This window comes from Staurois parvus, unplaced genomic scaffold, assembly GCF_062004578.1.
Source record: "Staurois parvus isolate SC_StPar_1 unplaced genomic scaffold, SC_StPar_1.0 ptg000573l, whole genome shotgun sequence".
In the NCBI taxonomy this organism is placed as follows: Eukaryota; Metazoa; Chordata; class Amphibia; order Anura; family Ranidae; genus Staurois; species Staurois parvus.
In genome coordinates, this window is record NW_028318369.1 from 340,195 (window position 1) to 351,981 (window position 11,787).

The 11,787-nt window shown below is 45.0% G+C and overlaps 1 protein-coding gene across 1 annotated transcript; it reads left to right on the plus strand.

The window, feature by feature from the left end:
• The first annotated feature begins 4,792 nt into the window (after positions 1 to 4,792).
• On the plus strand, positions 4,793 to 6,427 carry LOC149450515 (E3 ubiquitin-protein ligase TRIM39-like). The gene has a single exon (XM_089691868.1). The coding sequence runs from the start codon at positions 4,847 to 4,849 to the stop codon at positions 6,425 to 6,427; it is 1,581 nt and encodes a 526-aa protein (XP_089547994.1). The 5' UTR covers positions 4,793 to 4,846.
• Positions 6,428 to 11,787: the final 5,360 nt, after the last annotated feature.

The following is an 11,787-nucleotide window of genomic DNA, read 5'->3' on the forward strand; positions in this document are numbered from 1 at the left end:
ACAACTATGATAATATCAGAGATGAATATGTAAGGAAGCTTATTGAAATATTGATAAAAACTGAGAACGATGTTATCCGCAAGCTCCCGTCTTTTCCACAGGAAAATACCCACCTGTTCCAGGCCGGAGATCGTATTGTCGTAAAACAACTGACGAGAAACAAGAAACAGCAGGATTTCGCCTATGGACCAGAAACTGCGGTCGTAGCAGTAACCAGAACAGCAGTCCTCACTGAACATAGCCCCACCTGGATCCATGCTTCCAGAGCGAAGCTGGTCGGGAAAGGCCCAGGACCAGACCCAAGGGAAACAGGAAAGGAGGTACTAACGGGGGCAGAAAGCCCTGACCTCGAACAGGACAATCAAGGAAAGGAGGTACTAACGGGGGCAGAAAGCCCTGACCTCGAACAGGACAATCAAGGAAAGGAGGTACTAACGGGGGCAGAAAGCGCTGACCTCGAACAGGACAATCAAGGAAAGGAGGTACTAACGGGGGCAGAAAGCCCTGACCTCGAACAGGACAATCAAGGAAAGGAGGTACTAACGGGGGCAGAAAGCCCTGACCTCGAACAGGACAATCAAGGAAAGGAGGTACTAACGGGGGCAGAAAGCCCTGACCTCGAACAGGACAATCAAGGAAAGGAGGTACTAACGGGGGCAGAAAGCCCTGACCTCGAACAGGACAATCAAGGAAAGGAGGTACTAACAGGGGAAGAAAGCCCTGACCTGTAACTGATGATTATTGGGGGAGTAACTGTGATTATTGGGGAGCAGTGGGATGGAACATAGGAACTGACTGGGGATACAAACCTGACACAGCCATAAATAAGAAGGACAAGAACGGAAAATCCCTCATAAACAGAATGACTCTTACCAAGCCCAATGCCAAATATACGCTTACCATAGAAAATCCCAGCCCTAGTGATTCGGGAATGTATGTATTTGGGTTATACTGGGGAGGAGGTATATCAGGGGGAAATTTAGGATACAAGACATGCATAATAAACATGATTACAATCCCCTGAAGCCACACTTCAGTACAATTAGGGATATGATTGCCATTGCTGATCCTTCTTTCGAAGATACCGTGGCAGCGGAGACGGGATTTTCAGTTGTAAATCTTTGGTTAGAGTGGATGAGGTACAGTGCCCTGCAGTACAACAAGTCTAATTGTTATGTCTGTGGAGCAGCCAGACCCCATGTGGGAACAGTGCCACTAAACCTTCCTGAAGATGTTGAAGAATGTTTTCTAAGTCTTTTTACAGGAACACATGACAAGAATGCTTCCTGTGAAACCTGGAAAGCAAAGTATCCCATAGTCACAAGAAACCCCAAACCAGGCGAAGGCTTGCAAATTTACCCAGGGAATTATACCTGCTATCGAGGAGTGGCAAGAAAGAGAAGTTTTGGAAATTTTACAAAAGGTTTTTGTCACACATACAGCAACATCTCATCTAGGCTTTTACAGAATCAGACACAATCTTTAGGCGATATCTACTGGATTTGTGGTGATGGTAAGATCAGGTCTAGATTGGAGAAGGAGTGGTCTGGTGAGTGTGCTTCGGCCAAAGCTATTATGCCCCTGCATATTTTTAGTGAAATTCCCTCTGAGATCCCTGAAGATGTAACAGGAGGTACTCAGAGGTACAAGAGGGAGGCCCCGATGGGTAGTTTTGACCCACATGTGTATATAGACGCCATAGGGGTTCCAAGAGGGGTCCCAGATGAGTTTAAAGCCAGGGACCAGGTCAAAGCAGGTTTTGAGTCAATCATTCCAATCATCACCGTCAATAAGAATGTTGATTGGATAAATTATATATATATTACAATCAACAGAGGTTTGTCAACTACACCAGGGATGCATTGAAGGGGATAGCGGAACAGTTGCAGGCTGACTCCACCATGACCTTTCAAAATCGTATGGTCTTAGATATGATGCAGAAAAGGGTGGTGTGTGTGCAATGATAAAAGGAACAGGTACTTGTTGTACCTACATCCCAGACAACACTGGGCCAAATGGCAAGGTCACTATGGCTATAAAAAAACTGTCTGATCTGTCGGAAGAGTTGAAAAGGAATTCAGGGATCACTGACCCATGGGATCAATATTTTGGATGGCTCAAGGGGTGGAAGCAGATGCTAGCACAAATAGGGGTGATTATTGTAGTCACCCTGATACTCATAGCCCTGATAGTGTGCTGTGTGATTCCCAGTATAAAGAGGCTTATGAACAAAGGTATAGATATGACTATGTACGAGGAAGAAATCCAAGAACAAACTGCCCCACTGAACCCAAAACCCAAAGAGTACAATAGTTATCTAGCCAAATACAGAGAGAAGCAGAAAAAGAACTATGTTGTATAAGGGGGAATTAAAATCATATATGTAAATAATGATTTAAGAGGGGATTGAGGGGAAATGTATGTCTTTTAGGTCTGTCATTTTGTTTATCCCCACTCCATTTTATATTCCATGTTGATTAATTGTTTTGTATTATAACCAGAATGAGTTAATGAAAATATGCTGTCAGTTATGTGTTACAGAACTGTCCTCACAATATTCTTCTATTCCTTATCTTAGCTTAGCCTTGGTAGAGGCGCTGATAGTATCCAACTATTTCTTGGTATTAACAAGCACCTGTTTCTGTTATGATATAATTAAATGTCAAATATTTCTGTCCCATGAGAAAATAATTGTTTGTTACTTGTAACTGATTACAATGCCTGAGAAAGTCATGTTCACAGCCTTGACAAGTATCTAGCCAGATTCTATTGTATGTAGCAGATAAGTGTTTTGAAATATTGTAGACACATTCCTTATTCCTGGGAAAGTTCAATTTTGCTTCTCATCATTATTCAGGATTGACGTCAATGCTTGTATCTGTATTCAGCCAATCAATTACTGACAATTAAGTGTTTCCCAGATACTCTGTGCCCCCCACCTTTCTTTTTTGTTATATTAATCCTCTTCCCGCTAGTACAAAATTGTAGATTGATTTCACCTATCATTGTGTGCACTTGTCTACTCCTTGAGGTGAAGTCAGTCTTCTGGATGTCCATACCTTCAACAGACTGATCAAGACAGATAGCCAGGGGCTAGCGACAACCTTTCACCGTCCATGCAGGGGGGACTCTAATGCAGTCACAGATTCCATGGCACCAACCTCCTCCTCCTGCTCCACCTGGGATCCCCAATCTAGCCGCTGTTGCTGAGGGGGATGGGTTCCGACTCACCCTCCGCTATCAAACATTCTCCAGCACACTGAGAAGTAACTTTGCTGCTTTCTCCAACCTCACCTGGGGGTCTGACAGGTCCCCGGATGACACTGCCTCTTTGATCTGGCCCCTCGCGGCCGCTAAGGATCTGTCACGGGCCTGCCTGAAACGCTCCTCATTCATGTATTTCTCCCACATGAACCCGCTGGATGCTTTCTGGGCCTCCGTTAGATCACATTGCTGGCGCACTGCCTGCTCCATACACTCAGCTCAGGATTCATAGCTTGCCGCTTTGTGCTCCACACATGATCATAAGATGACTTGAACTTCCGGAGGTCATTTTTCATTCTGACCAGCTTGTCTTCCTCCTTCCCGATCCTTGCCACATGGGGGGCCACATGGCCCCGATAAGCCGCATTCCCCACCTTTAGGGCCTTTTCCCAGGTCCTCAATAGCTGGCAGGTCAGGACCGGTACTAGGAGCCCCAGGGGTCCCTCCTCCCGGATCATGGCCGGGCTCCGCCATCCTCTCCTGGGTAGTGCCAGAAATTTAGTCCCTGGCTCAGACTGAGGCCTAGCAGGACCTCACACAGCACACACTGTCTGTGCAGCACCACGCCACTTCCTTCTAAGGACACTCAGCTGTAGGTAGCTGTAGGAATCCTAGAAGGGTGTGATTACTAATCTGCTCCTCATCCCTTAGTGTGCACCAGATTGTATGTAAGATTTGTATCTGCCAGTGTGTGGTCCACCAGCTGGATTGGAGTGGAGTCTCCCAAGAGGTAGTGCAGACTGTGAAAGTATATCAGGTCCAGTCTTACATACGGTTTTATATATTGAAAGTTCAGTCCCCCTTATTCCCTTTTACACCAAGTCACGGCCTCACGTGCGCCTCGGTTAGCTAGTCGCTGTGGGCGTGGCATGTGGGTGAATTTGTGACACATTGATCATGTCAGACGGGGATCCTGTCCCTACACTAGCCATTCACATTAAGTGTGCCAAACCCAAAAGCTGGAGTCTTAAATAGGTTCTGCTTCTGCCTGACCCAAGATGGTCACTAGGGTCACATGGGGCACCAGTGTCCAATCAGACAACTGTCTCCCTGTGACTGCAGGAAGTCATAGAGGAACCAAGTTCCTCACAACTTCCTTCCCCTTCTGCATTGCCACTTCAGTCAAGCGCCACCTGCAGTGGGGAGTACAGACTGCACCTGCCTAGACGGGGTGACTACCACCATTACTCTCTGCATGTTGGGGTGTTGGCACAATAATGAAGACATGTTTTGGGGGTACACAGGCTGCAGTATACGCAGTGTATAGTGTGAGCTCAGACTCTATAGAACCGAATCCCTTTTCAGCATCATGTAGTCACCTCCACTTCCCATCTCAATGCACTTAGTGCTCCTCACTTCTCCCCACATCCTCCTTCCCTCGTTCTCTGTCCTGCAATGTTGGGAGGTGCGATTATCATGACTACTGCAAATAACAGCTTCTTCCTCCAGTACTCTGATCTCCATGTCCTATAATACTCACCCAGCCCAGCCTCACCCTGTGTAGGAGGGTGTCACCCCTCCCCCACTGCATTCCTCTCCATTGTCAGAGACTTTCAGTTTCGTTTCTCTTCTGCTGTCAGCGATGGCGTCTTCTGCTCTGAGAGCTGAGCTGGAATGTTCCGTCTGTCTGAACATTTATACCGATCCTGTGACCCTGAAATGTGGACACAACTTCTGCCGGGTCTGTATTGGTCGTGTGCTGGATACACAGGAGGGGTCTGGAGGATATTCCTGTCCTGAATGCAGAGAGAAGTTTCCGGGTCGTCCTACACTGCAGAAGAACATGAAACTACGTAACATAGCGGAGAACTTCTCATCTGCTCAGCCAGGTCAGGAGGACTCCAAGGTCTTCTGTACTTACTGTGTGGACTCTCCTGTACCTGCTGTTAGATCCTGTCTACACTGTGAGGTTTCTCTGTGTGATAAACACCTGAAAGTCCACAAAAAGTCCCCAGAACACATCTTATGTGACCCCACATTGTCCATGGAGAGCAGGAAATGCTCCGTCCATAAGGAAGTCTTGAAGTATTTCTGCACTGAGGATGAGACCTGTATCTGTGTGTCTTGTTGTCTGATTGGAGAACACACAGGACATAAGATGGTGTCACTGGATGGGGCTTCTGAGAAGAAGAAGGAGACACTGAGGAATGTTCTGCAGAAACTTCTGACAAAGAGAGAGGAGATGGAGGAAAGAGTCCAGAGTCTGCAGGAACACAAGAGGAAAGTAGAAGAAGAAGAAGCTGGTGACACCGAGAGAGTCACTGCCCTGTTTATAGACCTCAGGAGACGTCTGGAAGACCTGGAGAAGAGAGCCCTGAGTGACATCTCCGGGAGGGCAGAGCGGGTCTCCATCTTCATCCGGGATCTGGAAATAAAGAAGGAGGAGCTGTCCAGGAAGATGCGTGACATTGAGGAGCTGTGTAACATGACGGATCCACTGACTGTCCTACAGGAATCAGACACAGGTGACTTGTGTGATACTGAGGATGGAGATGATGAGGACAGAGAGAGACATGAGGAACTCCTCCATGATGGAGGGGGGCTGGATGTGGCGGGGGTCTTACACACAGGTTTGTCTGATATAATAACAGGGGGAAATGTATCCTTCTATATACAGGGGGCTGCAGACATATTACTGGATGGAAACACAGCTGGTAATAATCTACAGATATCAGATGGCGGGAAAACTGTGTCCAGGTCAGATATAGAGCAGAATTGTCCAGAAACACCAGAGAGATTTCAAGATTGTCCTCAGGTGATGAGCAGTCAGAGGTTCTCCTCAGGGAGACATTACTGGGATGTGGATGTCGGGGGGTCAGAGAGCTGGACAGCCGGGATGTGTTACCCCAGTATAGACCGGAGAGGAGGAGTGGAGTCATTGATTGGATGGAATAACAAGTCCTGGGGTTTGGACAGGGAAGGTGATCAGTATTCGGTGATACATGATTATGATGAGACCCCATTACCCCCCAATCCCTCCAGTAACAGAGTCAGGATATATCTGGATTATGAGGCCGGGCGGATCTACTTCTATGATCTGTGTGACCCGATCCGACACCTCCACACCTTCACCACCACCTTCACTGAGCCCCTCCATGCTGGGGTATATGTATGGGAAGGTTGTATAAAGATAGGTGGGGGGAGGGGGGGGGGGGAGATGTGAGAACTCCGCCCACAGTCTATTGATGTCAGATGAAGAATTGGAATTCATTTTATATTCACCCAATAGTATATAGAGGTGGGCGGGGCTTCCTGAAAGTTTTTGTATTATAAATAAATGTGAGATTTCTCCCTCTGTCACCGATCTCTGTGATTCGATGGAATTTCTGTCCAATTACTGGAGTCACAATAACATTGGTCCTAATGGTCAGCGATGATGCGATCGATCTATCCATCCATCCATCCATTGACAATCTGACAAATTACTTAATTTTTAAGTTATCACAGTGTATGACACCAGCCATCTCCTCTCTGCCCCTCCCCTCATGTGGTCCCTCTGTGTGCGGTGGCACCATGATCAGTCATAGAGGGTGGGGATCAGTCACTATGATGGGATAGGATGGAGCCACCTCTCCTCTCTGCCCCTCCCCATGTGGTCCCTCTGTGTGGGGTGGCACCATGATCAGTCATAGAGGGTGCGGTGCAGTCACTGTGATGGGATAGGATGGGGTCTCCTTTCCACTCTTCCCCTCCCTCTACTCTTTGTCCCTCCCCCCACTTGGTCCCTCTGTATGGGGTATGAGACATAGAGGGTGGGGTGTGGTCACTGTGATGGGATAGGATGAAGCTACCCCCCCCTCTTCTCTCTGTCCATCCCCCTGCTTCCTGCCCCTCCCCCATGTAGCCCCTCTGTGTGGGGTGGAACCATGATCAGACATAGAGGGTGGGGTGCAGTCACTGTGATGGGATAGGATGGGGTCACCTCTCCTCCCTCTTCTCTCTGCCCCTCCCCTCCTCCATACAATCTATACTACAAAGAGATGGAAATAAATGTAACAATCTGAGAGGAAATATATGAAGACGTCTTCTACAGATTTACTACTGAAAGAAATAATCTGATGTACCAGAGAGCCCAGACTGTGTTTCTTAGTCCCCGGTCACAGCGGTGCGACTCATCATGTGAGTTGATAGTTTCTCATCACATGACAAGTCGCACTCTATTGTCCACAATGGAAGCGGTCATACCGGTACAAATCCCCCTCCATCCGAGTCGCACCGATTATGAAAGTTCTTCCTGCACTACTTATTCCAAGTTCAGCTGCGACTTGCATAGACTTGTATATAAAGTCACACAGATGTCCTGCAAGTCGCACCTGAAGTCGCACTGACATCCGACTTTGGAATCGAGCGACTTCAAGTGACGTTTCCAGATTACAAAGTGGGATCCAGTGGGACTGAAGACTTAGTCTGTAGGCAGAGTGGGTCAGGATTAGATCCCCGGTCAGGTGTTTCCTATCTGGGGCTCCGTTAGAGAGATTTCTCCTCACTTCCTGTCCCGGCGACAACATTTTCCTAGACAGGAAATGAGGGGAACTCTCCAACAGAAACACAGAGTGAAATAAGAATCCTATGTATAGTGGAGTAAAGAAGGGGAAGGTTTGGGGCCCCTGTCAGATCTTTCTATGTCTGGGTTCCTGGTACAGATTGGCCCTCACTCCTTGTCCCAGAGCCCCCTATAGTAGGAAAAGCCAGCCGGGGTTCTCCTCCTTCCCCACACCATCCACAACTAGAAATCAAGTCTTTGTCTTGGCATGGACTGTAATAGAACATCTCCTTCATTCGCCCACATATGTAAACGGTGTTCCCACCACACATGTGAGGTATCACCACAAACGTTACAACAAGAGCAATGATGGCGGCTCCAGACCTCCTCTGTAACTCCAAACTGGTAACCCCTAAAAATGTTTAAATCCTCACTTTTTTAAGAGATTTTTAAGTTCCAAAGTTTGGCGCCATTTTACAAGCGTAACAAGTTAGGTATCTATTTACTTTTTATGTCACCAAAAACGGGTTATATATTATGTTTTTTGCATTATAATTCATGAAAGTGTATTATTCCCCAAAAGATTGCGTTTGAAAAATCACAGAGTAAATAACGCGTGACATAAAAATTTGCATCACCCACCATTTTATCCTCTCGGGTCTCTTCTTAATATATATATAATGTTTAGGGGTTCTAAGTCTTTTTCTAGTAAAACAATGGTGATTGGTACATGTAGGGGGGATGTGAGAATTGGTGGGGGCGGGAAGTCGTGAAGAAACGATGTTGGATTCTATGAGATATTGGAAATGGTCTTTAGAGATGGAGGACATGGATGTTCTGAATCTATCTCTGCTTTCATCTTAGAATTCTCCTCTTTCTAGTACTTGCCCGTGTTACACAAGATAGCTATGGAAGGGGGCTCCTTCCAGCATTTCTATGGAAGAGAAGGATCCTCTTAGAGGGCGGGGCTAGCCTCGGCCCCGTTTTGGTCCCCCCAATAGAATTTCCTATCATGGTGTAGCGCCTCCCCTGGTGGTTTCCAGGTACCTGCAGCCACAGCATGGGCACTCTGACATTGTTGTATACAAATGTAGCAATCTATACATTTCTGTGTTTTCTTCATTTTTGGAACATTTTGTTGTGTTGATTCTTAAACAATCCTCCAATATTCTTCTCCCTGAAGAAGTGGATCCCAATCCAGGAAACGTGTCGAGTTCAGTCATAGAATACAAATGGGAGGAGTTTGTAGAAATGAATGTGTGGAGGTGGAGATGACCATACGTTCTGGAAATGGATACATTATGTACAAATAATGATGACAAATGGAGGTTATCTGAAAGCTTTGTTCTCAATGAATTTATAACTTCATGATTCTTCTGGAATAAAGTATATGAAATGGTAATATAATATATTTTGTGTGAGTTGTGCCTCAAAAACCCTTCCATTCCATTGACACATTCTCTATATACACCCCCACACCACAGGGCCAAGAGCCTGAGCCACTGTGAGCTTCTTGTGTGTGGGGACCTGGAGAAGTGCAGACCCATTTTTTTTAGCTGGCAGTCGGCTTTCATGTAAAAACAATCCTAGTGGCCAATTAGCTGTTGAATTGTTTTAACAAGCAGCGGGAAGGGACACCACCCCTTAGGCCGCCTCCCACAGTTTTCTTGGGCTCTCTTGTCCCACAGGGGAATCAGAATGCAGCTGGCAGTTCCGCTAGCTGACCATAGAGCTGATCAGAGACCAGAATGGCTCCAATCATCTCTATGATCTAAGAAATCGGAAGCTATGAGCATTTCATCATTTCTGTTTTGCTGCACTTTAACAGCATCATTTGTAAATTGGGAAAGCCTCTGATCACAGCGATCTTGGTGAGATGAGATGATGGAAGGGCAGAGGAGAGATCTAGAGTCTGATAGACCCCAGATTTCTCAAAAAAGAGCACTTGTTAATGCCTATTGCAGTCACAAGTAATATTTACATTCCCTGGGATAACAATAAAAGTGATAACAAAAAAAGAAAGGGACAGTGTAAAAATAAATAAAAAAAATAAAAATAACTAAGAAAATAAAAAGCATCCTCACCACCACGCACCTGCATGCGCAAGCGTTGACCCCGTGCCAGTATGTAAGCAGCGGTTGCACCATGCATGTGAGGTATCGCCGCAAACGTCAGATCGAGGGCAGTAATTCTAACACTAGACCTCCTCTGTAAATATAAATTGGTGACCTGTAAAGACTTTTAAAGCATCGCCAATCGATAATAAAAATGTATGTACTTTGTCACAATTTTAAAGCATGTCATGTTTGGTATCTATTTACTCGGGATAACATCATCTTTTATATTTTATCAAACAATTTGGCAATATATTGTTTTTTTTGTGCATTAAAATTCTAAAAAGTGTATTTTTCCCAAAAGATTTGCATTTGAAAAATCGCTGTGAATATACTATGTGACGTAAAAAATTACAACACCCATCATTTTATTCTTTAGGGTCTCTGCTTTAAAAAAATATATACTGTTTGGGGGTTCAAAGTAATTTTCCAGCAAAAAAATGTTTTTTCATGTAAACAAAAAGTGTCAGAAAAGGCTCGGCCTTCAACAGTGAGTGATGTGGGGCAGAAGGTTCTAATGTTGGCCCTGAAATGCTGGGATAGTAAAAGCCCCTCCCCCTCCAGATGACCCCTTTTTAGAAAGTAGACACCCCAAGGTATTTCCTAAGAGTCATGGTGAGTATTTTGCAGATCTCATTTGTTGTCATATGTTTTTGGAATAAGAAAGAAAAGAAAAATGTATTTTTTTCTTTTCATTTTCAAAACCCTGTGACAAAAATGAGATCTGTAAAATACTCACCATGCCTCTTATCAAATTCCTTGGGGGGTCTACTTTCCAAAAAGGGGTAATTCGAGGGGGTGCTTCTACTATCCTGGCATTTTAGAACCTCTGAAACTGTGATAGGTAGTGGGGAAGTGATATGAGGAAATATGCCCTTTGAAAGCCTGGAGGTGGTCATTGGATTTTGGGGGCCTGGATGCAGCTAGACTGCCAAAAAGCCTCTCACATGTGGTCCCCCCATACTCAGGAGAAGTAGGAGAATGTGTTTTGGGGTGTTATTCCACATATACCCATGGCATGCATGAGCAATATATCATATAAATGACAACTTTGTTTTATGAAAATAAAATTGTCATTTTCAAAAAATTTGTGGCAAAAAAATAAAATGTTCCATGGCCTCAGCATGCCACTCTGAAAAATCCTTGGGGTGTCTACTTTCCAAAAAGGGGTCATTTTTTTTGGAGAGGGGGGTTGTTGCACTGTCCTAGTATTTTAGCACCTCGAGAAATGTGATAGTCAGAAAGTAAAATCTGCGTAAATTCCAATATACATCACATAGTTTGTAGACGATATAACTTTCACACAAACCAATTAATTTACACTTATTGGGATTTTTTTACCAAAGACATGGAGAAGAATACATTTTGGCCTAAATTTATGACTAGCTTTGAGTTTATTGGATATTTTGTACAAGCAAAAGTGAAAAATATTGTTTTTTCCAAATTTTGATTTTTTTTTGTTCATAGCACAAAAGGTAAAAACTGCAGAGGTGATCAATAACACCAAAAGAAAGCTCTATTTGTGTGAAAAAAGGACATAAACTTTGGGTGCAGCATTGCACGACCGCACAATTACCAGTTGAAATAGTGCCGTGCTGAACAGCAGAACCTGGCCTGGTCATGAAGGGGGGTAAATCTTCCGGAGGGCAGGAGGTTCATTTTAAATGTAAACTTCCCCTGTGACTGTAATAGTCAGTGACAGGTCCTCTTTACTGAGAAATCTGGGGTCTATTAGATCCTGGATGTCTCCTCTGACCACACTAAGATCGGAGGGATCAGATATTTTCCACATTTAAAGATGGCGCTGCTTACATCCGGGAAGCTGGAAATGATGAAAATGCTGGTCACTTCTGGTTTCCTACACCATAGAGATCATTGGGGACCTTCTGGTCCTTGAGCATCTCTATGGTAAGCTGGTGGAAGTGC

What these genes read in the sequence shown, in the direction of transcription:
- LOC149450515 (XM_089691868.1), top strand. Translation starts at nt 4,847, where the DNA reads ATGGCGTCTTCTGCTCTGAGAGCTGAGCTGGAATGTTCCGTCTGTCTG.